This window comes from Rattus norvegicus, chromosome 18 (assembly GCF_036323735.1).
Source record: "Rattus norvegicus strain BN/NHsdMcwi chromosome 18, GRCr8, whole genome shotgun sequence".
Taxonomy (NCBI): domain Eukaryota; kingdom Metazoa; phylum Chordata; class Mammalia; order Rodentia; family Muridae; genus Rattus; species Rattus norvegicus.
In genome coordinates, this window is record NC_086036.1 from 57,475,481 (window position 1) to 57,494,202 (window position 18,722).

The window sequence follows — 18,722 nt, forward strand, 5'->3', positions numbered from 1 at the left end:
GCGCTAGGACATTTATCATAGCCTCCAGGTGGCTGGGGTCGTCCCCTTGCTTTCAGTGACGTGGAAACTGAGTCCCTTACTCAAGGTTGTAGGAAAAAGCATGCAGGTGATAAAATCTGAAAAATCAGTGTCTAAACTGGGCGTGGTGGTGGCGCACACCTTTGATTCCAGCGCTCAGGAGGCAGAGGCAGGTGGATCTATGAGTTCAAGGCCAGCCTGGTTTATTGAGTGAGCTCCAAGACAGCCAGACTATACAGAGAAACCCTGTCTCAAACTAAACTAAACTAAACCAAACCAAACCAACAACAGCGAAAGGGCACCATGTGATGCTCAACTAGAGAGCAGCATTTATCCCCACAGCAGTCTGTGATCCCCCAGTTACAGGAGAGATGATGTGACTTGGAGATAAAGGCTCTGGTTGGAGGCCGCTGAGCCAGACCCACAGTAGGCTATGTGACTGCCAGACGGTACGCCTTGGGCTAGACGACGGAGGACCAGAATAGCCAGGCAGATCCCTCCGAACCCTGGGCCTCAGGCTCCAGCTTCTGACTCATAAGGAGCCTGAAGCTTGAGGCTCCCAGAAGGCAAGCTTTCTCCCTTCCATCCCCTCAGGACACAAAGGATAAGAATACTGAACATTCCAGGGAGAGCTGATTCTCACCAGAGAAGGAAGGGAGGAGAGACAGGACGGTAGGAGAGGGGACCATGGTGTCCAGTGGAGGTAGTAGAGGGCAGAAGGTCTGCTAGAAAGGACTTGGGAGGGGGGTAGTGTGGCAATCACCACCACCACTTACTGACTGACAGGCACTGGGCCTAAACTATGTTGAATCCTTAAAAGAACCGTTGAACTGAGGAAACCGAAGCGAAGGAAAGGAATGCCATTTGCGGGAGGTCTCACAGCCAGCAAATGCTGCTCAGTTCTAGAACCTGAACTCAAATCCACGCACCGCCAAAGTCCCTTGCCATCGCCACGCCGCTGTGGCGCTGTGCCCACTTTGGAGCAGATCTTAGCGTCGTCCTGGCCTCAGTCACCCGATGCTGTCTGTGATCCTTGGCAGTCGTGTTACGTCCCCTGTGCCTCAGTTTACTCACCATGTAAGTAACAACACGAGGCCTTGGGCACATTCCATGGTACAAAGCGATTAATACATAGCTTCATGGGTCTGCGACACCATAAAGACGTTGGACTCCAGTGGACATTACAGCAATATACATTTCCATCTAAGGAATCCCTCTTTCCCCACACCACTTTTTTTTTTCTTAATTAAAAGGGCATGCTGGCCTAATGATAAAATCAGTTTTCAAAGGCATGAAGCTCACTGTTCCAGAAGTGTAGGTTGGGCAAACAGTAGGTTGCTAGATAGGGAAATTACATGGCTGGAAGATTATAGACCTCTTATATGAGGTCTGTCTGTTATGAATATCCAAGGCCCATTTGATATGAGCCACACACATGGCACCTGGATCCATTTTCCCCCAAGGTTAGGACCCCAGGCCTGGGGAAAGAAAGGGAGGTCAAGATGGCAGCTTCCTGTGTGCCCTGTGCATACCTTCAGCCACTCCTCAGCCTGCTCCCTGCTCTGCAGAGCCAACACCAACACCTCCGTGGCCCCCTGGGAGAAGCGCAGCTCGTGCCGCTTGTGCCTGCTGTCCTTGGGCACATAGACGACGGTGCAGACATCTAGTGGCAGCCTCAGGTGTGGCTGTCGGTCCTTGGAGCTTTTGTAACACTGCAGGGGGAGAGATGGGGGTCAGAACCTTCTGCAGAAAATCCTCACATACAGAGAAGCGTCCCCACCCAGTCCCACTGTGAGCACTATCTCAGGGAGAAGCCCGAAGAGAGGGAGGGTCTCTGGGAATCTTCCAGCACTGCTGTGCACGAGGAAAAGGCAGACTACAGCACAATACTAGGAAGGCCATGTGGATTGAAGAACCAGAGAACAAATAGAAGGGCTTGGGAGGATGCCAGCTTAAAGGGCTGCAGGAGTGAATCCCGGGAGGGATACAGTGTTGCCCTTGAAAAGGCAGGCTTTCTTATAATCTCGACCACAATGCTACAAAAGGGGATCTATAATGGGATAAAAATGGGATCTAATGAGGGATAATGGTTGCCAGGGGGAGGGAGAGATACTTCCTTTAGTAGTGCACACACTGTAGGGTGGGTACATTGCTATAAGCAATCCTGAGTAAGTAATCACATTGGTACACACACACACACACACACACACACACACACACACACACACACACACACACACAATGCAGTGGGAGGGGCTGGTTGGAAGCGGAGGGGATTAGCTCAAGTGGGTTGAGAAGGTGACCGAGGTGACTACCAGCGAAATAAAATCTATGCATGCATGGATGCATCTTTCATAGTGAAACCTGTGATTATGATACTAAAAGCTTTAAAAAAGGCTAACACGGACCAGTGGGTAAGGGGATCTGTTACCAAGTGTGGTGACCGGGGCTTGATCCCTGAAACCCACGTGGTGGAAGCTTAGAACCAAACTCCAGCAATCTGTCCCCTGGCTGCCACACATCACCTCAGTGTGTGCTCCCAACTCCCCAATAAAGAAATAAATGAAAAAATTTAAAAGAGGAGAATCATAGTCTGATTTCTCTTATAACACAATTGAAAATCCTAGAAGAAACACTAGCAAAGGAAATCTAGCTGCTTACAAAACACAGGGGCCGTTACTGATTTATTCTAGGAACACAGGGGTGGCCTAACATTCAGAGATCCGCATAATTCATTACAGTGAAAGAGGAGAGAGAAATCACACAACTCAGTCAGTAGAGGCATAAACAGGTCCTTGATAAAATTCAGGACCATATATGCTATAAAGCAAGGAATCAGAGTAGTGAGGAAGAGACTGCCCCGCATATGAGATAAAAAGAATGTTTAAAAACACCTTAGCAGGGCTGGAGAGATGGCTCAGTGGATAAGAGCACCGACTGCTCTTTCAGAGGTTCTGAGTTCAATTCCCGGCAACCATATGGTGGCTCACAACCATCTGTAATGAGATCTGTTGCCCTCTTCTTGTGTGTCTGAAGTCAGCTACAGTGTACTTATATATAATAAGTAAATAAATATTTTAAAAAATAAAAACATCTTAGCAAGAGCACCCTGTACTGGAGGGGTATAAAAGCATTCCCTTTGGAGTTGGGCTGAGACCGGCTGCCTTCTCCCTTCTCTGTCTCTGGGCTGGACAGCCTGCAGCAGCAGCAGGCAGTCAAGCAAAGCAAAGAAAGGGAGGCGTAAGAACTGGGAACACCCCATTGTGGCCCTTAGACTGGCCCTGGTCTATGGTCAGCCTTCACTGCCCAGGGTTTGAAAAGCTCCAAAGCCACGTGTGTTGATCATGGCTTGAAAACAGATTAAAACCTTTTTTTTTTTTAAAAAAGAGAAATAGCTATTATCCTTCCCCACAATTTTGTTCGCTTCCCTACTTTGGAATCCCCAGTGCCCAGGGTTTCACTGTGTAGGCCTGGCTGTCCTGGAACTCACAGAGATCTGCCTGTCTCTGCCCCCTGAGCGCTGACATTAATGGAAGTGCATTTTGTTTAGGGGTGATGGTAGTTAGAAATGGTGCAATAAAAAAAAAGCTTCCTTTAAAGAGGACGAGTTATAGACTTGTATGTGCAGGAAAGGAATTGAGGCATAAACAGATGTGTGAAAGCAAGAGTGGAAACAGGGAGTGTGTCTTATTTTAGTTTGTTTGTGGGTGTTTAGTCTATGCACATTTGTGCAGTACCCCAGGAGACCAGAAGATCCCCCTGGAACAGGAGAAACAGAGAGCTGTGAGCCACCATGTGGGTGCTAGGACTCTATTCCAGGTCCTCTGCAACAGCAGTCCATGATCTTAACCACTGAGCCATCGTGATTATCTCTTAGTCAATGAGATTCATTCATTCTTTTGTCTCTCTCCAGGGTCTTGCTGTGTAGCCCTGGCTGGTCTTGAACTCAGGAAAATCCTCCTGCCTCCACTTCCCAAGTGCTGGAGTTGTAAGCAAAGATCTCTCTCTCTCTCTCTCTCTCTCTCTCTCTCTCTCTCTCTCGACTTACTTCTTTATTATATATGAGTACATTGTAGCTGTCTTCAGACACACCAGAAGAGAGCATCAGATCTCATTACAGATGGTTGTGAGCCACCATGTGGTTGCTGGGATTTGAACTCAAGACCTCTGGAAGAGCAGTCAGTGCTCTAACCACTGAGCCATCTCTCCAGCCCCCAAGATCATTCTTTTAAAATCATTTTCTTTTTTTCCTAGTGATATATATATATATATATATATATATATATATATATATATATATATATATTTTTTTTTTTTTTTTTACTGGGGGTTGAATTCCAGGACTTGAGCATGTTAGGCAAGTACTTGGATACTGAACTACATTCCTAACCATCGCCTGGTTTATGAATAAGTACACTGACTTGCATAATAAAGCACAATGAATGTTTTAAGAAATTAAGAAAAAATTCTGGAAACAAAACCTAGGCGAGCTTCCATCTGACTTTCAAGTGCGTGCGTGCGTGCGTGCGTGCGTGTGTGCGTGCGTGCGTGTGCTGGAGCTCTGATGTATCATTCCCTGAGGTTCTGTGCAGAGACCAGTTACACCCGCAGACACACAAGGACACACACACAGGTCCCCAGTGAATCACTCACCAGTAGCTGCTCCTCCTTGATGACCGTCAGCTGCTTGGCCCACTGCCCAAAGCGCTTTTTCCGAAGCAGGAAGGCGCATATCCTGCAGTCCCTAACCAGGTGCATAGAGGCCTCTTCTGAGGGCCACTGGTGCTTGGGCTGCCGTCCCTTCTCTTCCTCCTCCTCCTCATCGTAGGACTCATAGGAGCTACTCATGGCGTCAGAGTCATTGTCTGTGGGTGTCGAGAGAAAGGACCCTCAGTCTCTGTGCGGCTCCCAGGAAAGTCCCTTCTTACCCTGGCATACAGCCTGCTCTGGGCCGAGCTATAGAAGGCAGGGGGATGACAAGGGTGGACCGTAGGCTTTACTCAAAAGCTTTGCTTTAGACCGGTCCGGGTGATGGGATCTTTGAGATTTCACTTCTTGGGGGTTCCTCACTGTCACACGGTCATGATAAATACCAGATCCTACTTCATCTGGCACGAACAATGTTTGGCTAAGCGTCTTATACCAATAACTGCTCAGTAAACGTCTGTTATTGTTCTGACCTCATCACCATACACAGCCATTGTCCCCCGAACATCCCCGTGAGCCGGCAAATCCCCAGGACAGATAAGGAAACCGAACTTGGGCAAGAGTCAAGTGAGTCCCATTCCAATGGTCTTCCCACCCAGCCCACTGAGAGAACAAGAGCTCTGGGGCCTGTCTGGTGATCTCAGCCTGGCGAGGGCCGGTGGTGTGTGCATGCCGGGGGTCAGCTCTTCAGGGGGACAGCTGTGTGAACAGCTGCCTGGTACATACAGGAGCTCTTCGACTCTCCATTCATCCTTGTCGTGGGGTAGCTGCTGTCTGCGTCCTCGTAGTAGCCATCCACAATCGACTGTGCTGGGCTGCAGCCATCTGTGGGGGTGTCAGAAAGAGCTGAGCTTATAGAAATATGGACAGAATCCAAGGGCAGGGCTGGAAAAGCCCCAGGGGTAGAGATTGGGGACTAAGGGCAGTCTCAGCCTGGGTCCAACGTATGCTCCGACTTCCCACTTAACCCTACATACCCATCACTATGAAGTGCCTTGTTGAGCCCTGTTGGATCTCCAGGCTACTCTCGTGGGCCTTCTGACATTTTAATCAGAGAATTACTCCCCACCCCTCAAGACCTAACTCAAAGATGTCTCCTCTCTTCTCCCAATGGCATTCAGTGTGTGAGAATGTCCTCGGTCAGAGCCCTGCTTCTCTGCACTGCAGGTGGGGTACCCGGTGCAAAAGGTTCCATTTTACATACAGGGCAACAGGTCCCACAGAGATCATAGTGGCTGAGCCTGGATCAGGACTGAGCCGGATACCTTCATTCACACAGGCTAGCTCACTCTCTCATCACGACACCCTTTAGAGCCCCACTCTGGGTTGTTAGGTCCCCCGTCCATCTGTTTCCTGAGGAAAGCCATACTGAGGTCCAGCTATGGGGGTGCTCAACTCACTCCCAAGTGAGGCTCAGAGCCTGCCTTTGCCTCTCCGAGGCCTACCTGTTGGCAGCGTGACCTGCAAGGTGGACTGGAGGCATTGGGGTAGGTGGGTGAAGTGGGCTCGTGGGGGCAAAACGCTAACACCAGGCATGAGTGGATGCTGGGTGCAGGAGGAGGAACACTGTGACTGGCTGCCTTGGTTGTAGGCTCTGACTGCGTCTGCGGTCTTTCCTGAGGCCCTCCCTTCCTGCCTTCGCAGAGGGAGCTTCTCTGCCCTGTACTAGGGAAATGAGCTCTCTGGGAAGGTTAGGGAGCCTCTTCTCGCCAGGGCTCTTGACATGTGACTTGAGGCCCAGCAACTACTTTGCCCATTGCTTATTCCTCTGCCCTTAATGGACCAGATAGGAAAAGTTGCCGGGTTCACCTCTGTGACACGGAACTGGAGACTCATGGGTGAAAGAAGGCCACAGATCACTCGGTCCAACCTCACCACAGGCAAAAGCTGTAAGCAGCATAAACGTCATCAGCTGACGGAAAGACAAGCTGCATGTGTCATGTCCTTAGCAAAGGGGCTCGGCCACAGAGGAAGCCATAGAGAAGTCACTCTGCCGCACACTCCCACACAGACAGACCTTGCAAAAGCTATGCTAAGTGAAAGGAGCCAGGCTAGGAAGGTCACGGGTCAGATGATTACATTTTACATGAAATGTCCAAAGCACACAAAGCCACATTGCCAGAAAGATGTTATGCCACTGGCAGAGGCTGGGGCATCAGGATGGAGAAGCAGTGAATGAGGAGGGGCTGTGGGTCCTGGTCCAGGTTCTTTTGGGGATGAGGAAAATGCTTGGGGACTTGATAGCAGTGGTGGCTGAGTGAGGCTAAATGCATAGCTGGACACTTTCGCCCATGGGAAAATACCAACGTAAAGAGCATGAAGAACACGTTCCCTTCACACGGATTTGCTTATGTCTTCCTTTCTTCCTCACTATCTTCTCTTGAGAAGGGGGTCTCAAACTCCTGGGCTCAAGCCATCCTCCTGCCTCAGATTCCTAGTAGCTGGGATTCTAGCGGATGTCATCAAACTGGCTCAAATAGGATGTTTTCAAATTACATATCACACTCATTATTATTATTATTATTATTATTATTATTATTATTATTATTTTATACAAGGGCTCTGTTCCTGAGCTATCTGCCCAGTGTCTCACCTGGATTTCTATTCATTCCCCAAGGAAAAAATAATCCTGTTACTAGCTTCTTGTGTGTCCTAGGAAAATTGTTAAAATCAAGGCATGAATGTGTATACCCTGTCAGAATAAAACCCAAACAAACGAAAGCGTGCTCTGAGAAGTATTCCGTGCTTGATTTTCTTCCATGGCTGCGCCATTCACATGCACCCTGTGAATTTGTTTCGGATCGCAGCGGACCTGCTTGGTTTCCAGTTCGGTGGGAAGAGAGTGCTCTGCTGTGCTGCAGAATGGCCGGGAAATGGGACACTGACTTTGCCAGCTACAAACTCAGCTGCGCATGCTTGGACACCAGGCCCACAGTTTTCCCTGTGCAATGTCGAGTCCTTATGCTGGGTAAAGGGACTCCATCTGATCCGCATGCAAAGGATGCTGTACGCTGGGAAGTCAGCAGAAGAACAAGGAATCTCTTTTGAGGCTAATTTAAGAGTTTGTCCCATCAGTAAAAATACGTACACATATTTTTGTATGTATTTATATATAAATTATATATGTATGCTGTTTACAAGCATCATGCTATAAGGAGATAATAAAATAAAATATTCATAGTTTTAAAAATGGTTGAACTATATATAAATGAACCCTTTTACTATTTCTGCCTGCACCGCTGTATGATACGGCTCCCTGGGGCTGACCCTTGAAGCTTGGTTTGGACCATGGGTCACATCCTATGATAAGCTGACTTGGTAATACATATGTACACACAGAGACAAACTATGAAACTATAATCGGGGCTAATCTAATGACTGTCACTTAGGTCCTAACGCTCTTTCATGAATGGATCTAGTGCCTCCTTGTTTCAAGAGTGGAAGAACTGAGATCCTCAGAAGACAGGGGTCTGTCTCAAGCCACACAGACCTGAGACTGGAAACCAAGCCATATCATTGGTTCCAAGGTTAGGAGCTCAGGATAGCCAAAGGTGATGAAGCTGGTGGAGCAGTGGCTCTTGACCTGGTGCTACTCAGGGAGGGAATCCTGTAAGCCATGAGGGAACCAGAACTTACTGTGAGAGCTGATATACTCGGGAGACTTGCCGGGCCCCAGGGGAAGGGCTTCTTCATAGTAGTCCTCAGGCGGAGGCTTGTTGGGCAAGGGTGGAGGCACATCAGCTGTCTGCAGTGGAACAGATAGGGTTTGTGACACAAGGTGGCTGTGAACACAGCGGAGGGGAACGCTGACATGAGGGAGGCAGGGAGGCTGGTGGGACAGGAGGCCAGGGCCCTAAGGAGGCAATCAGAATTTTTGTGTTTCGAGGTCTCATTATGTAGCCCAGGCTGGCCCTGAACTGCAGCGTTCCCATCCCTCCCTCCTGCGTGCCGGGATTATAGCGTGTGCTGCTATGTCTGGTGTAGGCTGTAATGTTGAATAGACTCAGAGCTGGCAACCTGAGAGCCTATTTGTGCTGCTCTGCTTCTGTAAATTCTGCAAGCGTCAGAGCTCCTTGGTAATGCCTGAGAGGTTTGAAGTTGCCCAGCATGGCTGTGGTGGGTTTTGACTGTGCACACCTGCAGTTCTCCGACACCAGTGTGAGCTCTGCCACCACATGAGGAGCAATGGAACAAGTAAACATGGGGTCCGTAATTGAGCAAGCAGTGAAACCTGGGGTCAGAAAATCCCTGCTTTTCAGCTCAGCGCCGTCCTTTACTAGCTGTGGGTCAGTGGGTGCCATTACCCGCCCTCTCTGAGCCTCATCTGTAAAATGGGGATAGCAAGTGTGTCACATACGTTTGGTCGCTGTATGTGCATGAAAGGCATAGCAAGTTAGCAACTAGTACCTGTGACGGAGGTGACGAGGATGAGGTTCTATGGTTGACAAGCAAAGCTTGCCCTTAACTGTAGTCCCAGGGTTGGGAGCCCTTACTTTGTGAGTATGGAAAACCAAGGCTCTAAGAAAGGTGTTTTGCTCACAGCCTCCCAGCAGAGCAGCAGGGTTGGCAGAAGCCCACACTTCCTAGCCCAGAGCTTCCCCTCTCTCCTGTGTATATAACCTGAGGCTCGGGTGGTGAAGCCCTTTGGGCTGGAGGGCACAGACTAGGCTCACCACTTTCTCTCTACTCTGCACGAACCACTGTAAGCAAGTCCTGGGTCAGTGACAAGTCCACGTGGTCCTACATCTGCCCTTAACCCTCACCATGGAGAGAAGACGGGGTCCCTGGGGTTGCAGGAAGAGCCTCCCTCACCCTTGCCAGATGGGGCTAGGACTCACGCTTCTCAGAGACGGGCTCTTGATTGGCTCAGGGCTGGCTTCTTTGCTGCGTTCCCCATCATCCGACATATCCCGAAGGTCACCCAGGTCACAGTCTAAAGAAAAAAACCAAGGACAAACATGGCAGAGGGGAAAGGTGGCTGGGTTTGGGGTCCAGGTGGTCTGCCTGTGAAACCAGACTGGACTTCCTCTGTCATCAGGAACTTGAACAGGCAGCTGACAGAGTGCCCTGCACACCTTCTGGAGGTTGGCCGCACTAATGGCTCTTGCCTGGCTTCCAGAGACAGACCACAGTAGACTATCTTTGTGAGGTGCCTCAGAGATCTTTGGTGGTGTGACACAGAGGCATGGGGCTTCCTGCATGGGGGAGGAGTGCCCACGTCTGTTGTACAGGGGCTATAGTCTCAAAAACTTCCCTAGACCATCTCTCTCCTTAGATGAACAGTGGTTTTGTCTCTATGATGGTCACATGATACCTTCTCTCTCACGTGCCAGCATGGCTGCTCTCAGGTCCAGGCAGCCGCTCTCCCCAGTCATAGCTCCTACTTTCTCTGGAGTTGCTGGACCTCTCAGCCGAGCTCAGTGGCCATGACTGCTGGACGGCTGGTAAGTAAACCACTCTGGGCTTCGCTATCTGGCTTGCATGTTCACTTCCACAAGCTTGGGGTGAGTCCTTCCTAGATTCAGGCAGCTTCCAGAGCTGCCAGGGCGCAGGACCCCAAGGAGACCTAATGGCTCACTGTGAAAGCCAAGAGCAGCACAAGACATCTTTGTGTACATGCATGTGTGTATGTGGGTGTAGAGGGATAGTTCATGGCTAAGACAGAACTTACCAAATTCTTCAAAGAGAGACTCCACAAAGCTGGGTCCCGAGTGCAGGTCTGCAGTATTCACATACAGGAAGGAGACTTCCTTTGCTGAGGGAGGAGGACAAGCTACGGTGAGCAGGCAAGGCTACCTCACACACCTCTTCCCACTTGTTTGCATTGCCAATGAGAGCGTGACCTCTGTCTCCACATGAAAAGGTACAGCCATAGGGCAGTGCAGGGATGTCAAGGAAAAAGGGTCCCTGTAGGGAGAAACCTTTGTCCCTTGCATCCCCACAATGATCCTGTAAGGCAGCAGGGAATATTCTGTTTGGTATGGCTCAGAGTTACCAGTGGTGACTTTCAACCTTATCCTTCACACTCCAGAAGCCCTGCAAGCCTGGGGTATAGCTTGTTCGTTATGAAGAGCCTGTGCTGTCTGCTGACTTGGGGTGTCTCAGAGAGGCTGAGGCAAGCGGCTGAGTAGGCAATGAAGCAAACGCACATGGTTTAAGAGGGGGCATGAGGAAAGTGGTGGGAACTGTTTTAACTTGTGAGGGTGAGTGTGTCACAGGAGTGAACGTCTATTTGCAGCTGCATGCTGTTCACGCACGCATATGTTATAATGTAGTCAAAACATGTGTTTATATGTGTATGTGCTGTATGTGTATATAGCATATGTTACTGCTTACTGTGTGTCGTGTGTGGTCTATATGGTGTATTATGTGTGAGAGTTATGCTGTGAATTACGGTGGCAAATATGTGTGTGCATGTTCCGTGTAGATCTGTGGAGGGCTGGGTTAGAGGAGGACATACAATACAACCAAGACTACAGCGGAGGGGCAGGGTTTCAGTGGATGAGCATATTGGGTCACAGCATAGGACCTGCCGTGCTAGCTGAGCTAACCTGAGGCTTAGACATCCCCTTAAACAGGCCATGGGGTGAATGCTACCATTGTTTTGTTGTCTGTGTAAGTGGGATTCTTTAGGGCTGACCTGGGAGGGGCTGCAGGCTCTGCAGGAGGGAGGCCACAGCCATCTTCTTCTCCAGGGTGCTGTCACTGAGATACTCATGGTCCAGGAGGCTGAGGAGCCTGGTGAGCTCTGGGATTAGCTGTTCCAGCACTGGGGAGAGACACACAGGCTCTGAGTTAAGATCCTGTCCACTCCTGCTAGAGGCTAGGGCAGCAGGGGCCAGACGGCAGGGCTCTGTTTACTAGGGAGACACAGGGACCCACACACAGCTGTCCCATGGCTGGTCACCAACCTTTCTGGGGAGGGCCCTTCTTAAAACCAGGTGGCTTTCCTCCAGCCTTCCTACTCTGCCTTAGACCTCAGATGGCCTTGGCCTGAGGACAGGGCCTTCATGTTGGCACTTGTGAGCCCAGGCCACTCTAAACAGAGGCAGAATGGCTTCCTTTGCCTCAGCCTGATTTGGAGGCACAGGGACTCTGAACAATCTCAGCCAGAGTCCCCAGCTGCCCAGGACACAGGCAGGAAGGGAGCCTTCCTGTTTCATCATCCACATGCTTCAATCTCTGGAACCTTCTGTTTCCTGTGCCAGAGCCAAATGAAACATTAACCCTTCCTTCTCCATGCTCAGAGGTATCACGGCTGCTCCTTCCACCCATACACTGGTGCATCTTGACCCTACGTGTGCACAGGGATCTCCTGGGTTCTTGCCAAAATGCAAATTCTGGCTCTGGAGGTCTGTGGCATGAACTGAGTTTTTGTGTTTCTGATAAGTTCCCAGGTCAGAGACCCCAGGGAATTGCAACATCTCAGAGCAGAGAGTCCTTTAAAGACAGGAGCATGCCAAGAGCATGATGTCATTGACATTTCTTTGTCCCTTCTACAAGCTAGCTAACTTCCCAGTGACTCAGTTTCTTCCTCTCTAAAGGGGTTAACCACAACACACCTTGCAGAGGGGCTGTGAGGGTTTCTTACGCCATGCCCCAACTGTTCTTGCTGCTTCTGGAATTCACCCCACTTACGTTGGATGCTCTAAAGGCTTCCTAAGTGTGGGTGAAACCAGGTGCCTCACTTTCTAAGTATCTAGGCTGCAGCCTGTTCAGAAGAGTGCTTCATGCTGAACTTTGTTTCAAACAGACATCTTTTGCACACTGTCACTGTTGGGGGACAGGTAGCAATGTCATCTCTCTGTGGCATTAAGCATTAGCCCAAAGTTGGAGCAAATGAACCGCGGTTGACAATCCAGACAGGGCCTTACGACTGTCCCAGTCACTGGGCACTGTGGTAGCCACTCTAACTCATCCCCACCAGGCTGCTGTGGGTGGTCTGGAGACCCATTTTCCAGGATGTCCAGAGGCCAGCAGAGCTGAGGGACCTGTACAGCTTCAAAGGAGTGGGTGTAACCCCACTGCTTCCCAGCTGTGATCTCAAAGCTTGAAGAGGAAGAGAGCTGTTGTCCTCAGGGCCCGAGTCCCCCATGCCACCGGAGATGAGGGTCTGAAGGACTGGTAGGCTCTCCTTGTTAGAGCAGGAACACTTTAAGTTTCCCTAAGAGCCAAACTTCTACTGCCTGGAAGGAAATATCTTCTGAAGAAAGGGACCAGAGGGACACACGGATTTCAGTTAAGATGATCTCAAAACATTGCTGGACATTATGTGTTAGGCTGGTTGTTCTGGGGATTAGCAAAAATAGAAGAAAGATTGTCCCAGGAGAAATTATTCTGTCTCTGTCTCTCTTTCTTCTCTCTCTCCTTTCTTCTCTCTTCTCTCTCTCTTTCTCTACACAGACACACACACACACATAGACAGAGAGAGAGAGAGAGAGAGAGAGAGAGAGAGAGAGAGAGAGAGAGAGAGATTGATTCATACCTAACCACTCACAAGGGAGATAGTCATGGTGTAAATACAACAGGGCAGCCTTGCTTCCCTGCTCGTCAGCAGCACCCTGGGGGTGAGTATTGGGCAGAACAGCCTTACACCAGATATTCTGGGTTTTATTGCTCTCAAAATTCATTTATACTTTCAGAAATTCTTGAGGGTCTCTAGAATCTCTGGTTTTCTGCGGGTTGTGCCAATCAACGCTGCATAACAATTAGACCTGTATGTATGAATAGCCCTGGCTGTCCTGGAACCCACTCTGTAGATCAGGTTGGCCTCGAACTCAGAGATCTCCCACCTCTGCCTCCCAATTGCTGGGATTAAAGATCTGTGCTACCATGACAGGATAAACCAAGAGATCCTTACACCACAAGGATACACACTCATCCCAGCAGCCTTTGGGGCTGCCATCTTCACGTGCCCCTCCACACCAACCCTCGTATTATCTGAAATGGCTCTGAGTCAGGCTTGGCAGTGCACATCTGAAGTTTCAGCACTCAGGAGCCTGAGGCTAGGGGCTAGCTGGAGCCCAGGGAGCTAGCGACCAGTCTGAAATCACAGCAAGATCCCGGCAGACAACAAGAAGGCCACAGAAACGTTGCTTTGATCTTGTGGTCCCCTGGAAAAATATCTTGGGATCTTCAGGTGTTTCCAATCCCCATGCAAGTGCCTAAGGGCAGCATCCTTCTGGCCTCTGCAGAAGCTGTAATTGTATTTATTGCCCTGAGCACAGCTTGGCCGCACTTTCTAATTAGGAACAACTATGTGGAGTGAATTCTCTGAGGATGAGATCTGGGCTTTACTACCACACTCTGCAAGGAGAGCTCTGTTTCCCTACCAGTCTTTGATAGGATCCTGCTCATGACACCCCGACTTCTAGGTACTCCCTCCCCTCCTGTGGGGGATTAAACTCGGGGCACCTGGACAAGCTAGGTTCCCTCTGAGACCTAAAGGACTGATTGCCGAATAGAGATGGATCACTGAATGCAACCAGAGAAAGGAGAAGGAAGGAGTTAAGGCAGACAGGAGGAAGATAACAGAGTGGACTGCTACCCAGGCTGCAGTGGTTTCTGCCTCCCAGAGAGAAAGTTCAGCTTGCTGTAAATGAACGAGGCCTTTCCTTGGGGCTAGTCAGTCATCTTTTGCTGGCCTGTTATTGCACTTTCTTTAAACCTCTGGTAGTTTGAATGAGGATGGCTCCCATAGGTGCATCTATTTGAATGTTCATTTCAGTTAGTGGAACTGTTTGGGAAGGATTAGACGCTGCGGCCTTGTTGGAGAAAGGTGTGTCACTAGGGCTTGGGCATAGAAGCCCATGGCGGGGCCAGTAACCCCCCCCCTTTCTGTCTACAGCTTGCTGACTAGGTGTGAGCTCTCAGCTATTACTCCAACACCATGCCTGCCTGCCTGCTGCCACGCTCCCTGCTGAGATGACAATGGACTAATCCTCTGAAACTGTAAGCAAGCTACCAATGAAATGGTCTCTTCTGTAAGTTGTCTTGGTCATGGTGCCTCTTCGCAGCAGTAGAACAATAACTAAGACAACCTCTACTGACCTAGGGAAGAGGACATAGAAGCTCAGGGGAAGAGACGTGAGTGCCAGGGATAGGCCTTGGACGTAACTTCAAAGCTAACCCTGGTGTTTTAAGCTCTGACCGCTCAACTCAACCAAGCAACTTAGAGGCCAGGGCAGGAGGCGGGAAGCCATGGCAATGCTTGACTTCCTCTCCAAGCCCTCTTTGCTGACAGCGCTGAGTGACTGCTTCACCTGTGAGATTCTTTCTAAGGGGCTGAGGTTTCTTCTGCATGGTCATCTTCTCAGGCAGCCTACCAAAACGCCATAGCCTTAACTGTTTGAGAAAACGGCACTCAGAGCAGTTATCCAGCAGGGATCCCAGAGATGTTGTATATACACTGAGGACAGAGCACCATTTAGCCAGTACCAGGCTCTTCCAGGGCAAGAGAGCTCAACTCAGGAAGCTTGCTCAGAAGTGTGTTCCTTCTATGAGCGATTTTCCTGCCACAGGGATTTTAACCATCAGAGAATTTAATCAAAGAGAAGGCTTCTATGTCTAATATAGATGACAAACTCCGTGCCGCCAGGTCAGCGGATCACCTTGATTTTTAGGTAGAGTAACACTCTGGGGGTTGTTGGAAATGTAGACTCCTGGTCCCCCTCGCCTCGAATGACTCAGTAGGCCTGAACCAGGGCCCAGGAGCTGGCGTTTTAGCAAAGACTCAGGTGCTTTGCCCTGGCAGTTCAAGGATTAGCGTTTGCAAAATATGGCAGCAAACATCTATGAACCACAGTGATTACAGGAAGGCTTTTATCGCTTAAGAAACATCGCCTGCCTCCTCCAGGGTAGCAGAGGTGAGGGACAGACACTCCTGCAGACGATGGTAAATATATAGCTTCAGGGCAGAGCCTCGTGCAGTGGCTGGTGATCTGGGTCTAACTTGTAACGAGTCCTTGGATTCTTGTACTTTCATACTGCACTTGTGCTGAGCTCTGGTTTTGCAGTACGTAAAATGAGAACTGGAGGGCTCCCAACCTCAGGGGCTCGGGGGACTAGGTAAGGCCCCGCTGCACCTGTAGCCGATACTCATTAAACGACTGCTGTACTGTGTGCTGTGGTCAGAATTGTTGCTGTCTATTAACACCCTCAAGAGCTTCTGGATTCCAAAGCACTGATACTTGTGGATGACAGGCTATCCGTGTTTTAACCCGAGGCACATGGCAGATGCCCAATGAACAGTACTCAATGAAAATGATACTTGGATGAGCGAGTCCAGCTCTCTCATTTTAAAGATCTTGTAAAGTGAGGGTCAAAGAGGTTGTGTGATTTGGCTGTGGTCACGCAACCAGTTGAGGGAAAAGAAATAGCCGGTGTAAAACTGACACACAATTTACCTGAGACTGATGCTTAAGATGAATCGTATCAGACAAACCAGGGGCTAGCCAGAGTCCTCCTCCGTCCGGTTACTGCTGTTTTCCAGCAGTGGGATCCTGGAAACATTTCTAAACGTTTCAAAGTTTCCAATCTCTTAGCAAGCAGTAGATTAGCAGTCACTCCCCCACAAGGTGACAGTGAAGTCACTGATTGCATCAGACAGCCGGGCTGCATCCACGTCTGCTCCCAGGACGGCGCTCCTGGTGTGTGGGTGTGTGTGGGCATAAGAACGGGGACTCTGCCAGTCTTACCACATGGACAGCTCACAGGTCTGGTCCTGACTGAGCTTGGTCATGGCAGACGCAGTACGGCCCCTTCCTTCATACAAGGTGCTCAAAGTCAAGTGAAGGGGACAAGATTCTTTAGTTAGAGGGACCAGCAATGTCACCCATGAGCCAGGCCTCTATTCTTCCAAGTTACATTTATAACCTGTCTCTCTCCTTTATTCCTGGCCCAGAGAACATGAGCTTTTCACGGGAGAGACTTAAGGAGTCGGCATGGGGAGACGCTGAGGGAATGTGTGCAGTTGACATGGGCACAGCCATGTCTAGGGTAATAGCCTCAGACCTATGGGAAAATGCAAAGTCTCCCTGCTCCCCAGGGGTGAGGCTCAGAGGGATGGAAAGCCTTCCTGTGGTCCAAGGGTGAAATTGATCACGTGCACAGAAAACATTCACCATAACTTTTTCCCCCTCATATGTCCATGTTTATGATCTGGAGACTGCACTTCACCTACAGAGTTTATACCTGTCTCTGTGATCCAACCATCTACCACCTCTTAAAACAAACACACCAACCTTCCAGGGTTCCGCACCGCCTCAACCAGAGGGTCCAGTCTACCTGACCCCAGCTTTTCAGTCAGTCAGTCTGTCTGTCTGTCATTTCTTTAGCCCAGTCAAATCCACAGAGCTGTGCCAGTGCTCAACAAATCAGAACAGAATAATAATCTTCATGTCTAAAATCTATTTAGAATAAATTTCTCTAGTGTTCTTGGTTTAGTGCTAGAATGGCTCAGTGAATTCTAAGGACTAAAACAAAACAGGAAAAATATCTGATTGTCCATAAATCTTTGATCTTTCAAATGAGAGTAGACAAAGGTTTCAGACACAGACACTCAAGATGAGGAGAGATTGTTCTCTCTGCTGCAAAGAGGGTTCTCAAATAAAATTGAAATTTAGGAACATACCTAAGATTAGACTTCTGAGAGTGTATTGTTTCTGGGGAGAACCCATCTAGGACTAAGATCAATGATCTATGCTTCTCACTCCCTGCTGAAACAAACTGAAAACAGGATGCCATGTATCAGAGGTTAAATCCAAGGCCTGTCACTTGCTCATAGCCCTGATGCTGGCTCAAAGAAAGCTTTAGCCAGGAGGATTCTTAGCAGGTAGGGAGCACAGAACTCCAGTAAGAACACTGGGAATATGGGATTTATTGAAAGGGCTCAAAGGTAATACGTCTAATTTCCATTATAAAAGAGAAAACCAGAGGACCTCAAAACCCTTCTGTAAACCACAGGCAAAATAAACCCTGATGGGGCTCCTCCAGGTTTGAGGTCAGTCCAGCCCACCTTTGAACCTGCTACCTTTCAGGTCTCTTAACAGATCACAAAGTCAATTCACCCTTGTCTGCTCTCAAAGCAGCTACAGCACGGTTTTACATGGAAAGGATTTACAAAGGGTCTGAAGAATTTTCTTTCGGTTTACTCAAAGTTCTAAGCAGCAAAATGTTCCAATTTCCTCCTTATAGACATTTGTTTGGAAAGAGAATATGCCATTTCTTGTTTTAAAAATTAATTTGTTTTTTTCAAGACAAGTTTTCTCTGTGTAGTCCTGGGTGCCCTGGAACTTATCCTGTAGACTGCCTTGAACTTGCCTCTGTGCTAGAATTAAAATCGTGCACTATCACCACCCCAAGTCATTCATTTAGATGTCTGAACCCATTGTGGTGGTGAACACCTTTCATTTCGGCACTCTGGAGGCAGAGGCAGGAAGATCTTTGTGAGTTCAGGGACATCCTGGTCTACATAGTAAGTTTTACGATAGCCAGGACTACATAGAGAGATCCTGGTTCAAAAAACCTAAAAGGAAGGAAGGAAGGGAAGGACGGAGGGAGGAAGGGAGGGAGGGAGGGAGGAAGAGAGAGGGGAGGAGGGAGAAGGGGAAGGAGGAAGAAAGGAAGGGAGGGAGGGACAGTTCTGTGTGCCGTGTTCTAGCTAGCAGGCCCATTAATGGGATATGGCCTATAAGAACCTTGGGCGGTAAGTTACACCTAGGAAGGCAGAGTACCTACCAGATGTGAGATTGAGTGTTTGGGTCTAGAGACAAAAGGAAAAGGAATCTTCCTATGACCCAGGAAGACCTTGCCATGGGACCCCATGCTGGTCCTCAGCCTCTCAGCCCCAGGCATTCTATATAAGTATCTGATCTCTGAGGATTTCCCTCTCCTGCCTGCCCAGTAGGCCTTCTGCTCTCTACTCCATCATGTTTCCTTAGGAAAAGCTCTGTTGTCTTGGCCTCACTAATCTCTCCTGATTTATGCTATCATACCTT

General features: G+C 49.2%; 1 protein-coding gene across 2 annotated transcripts in view; it reads right to left on the minus strand.

The window, feature by feature from the left end:
- Afap1l1 (actin filament associated protein 1-like 1) overlaps positions 1-18,722 on the minus strand; it is a 60,465-nt gene that overhangs the window by 21,361 nt on the left and 20,382 nt on the right. For both annotated transcript variants that reach the window (XM_006254794.5, NM_001106142.1), the window contains exons 2-8: positions 11,366-11,494; positions 10,397-10,480; positions 9,564-9,658; positions 8,362-8,470; positions 5,452-5,550; positions 4,672-4,883; positions 1,551-1,730 (exon numbers count right to left, since the gene is read on the minus strand). In XM_006254794.5, the coding sequence (XP_006254856.3) occupies positions 1,551-1,730; positions 4,672-4,883; positions 5,452-5,550; positions 8,362-8,470; positions 9,564-9,658; positions 10,397-10,480; positions 11,366-11,494 (908 nt within the window). The remainder of the gene's footprint in view (positions 1-1,550; positions 1,731-4,671; positions 4,884-5,451; positions 5,551-8,361; positions 8,471-9,563; positions 9,659-10,396; positions 10,481-11,365; positions 11,495-18,722) is intronic.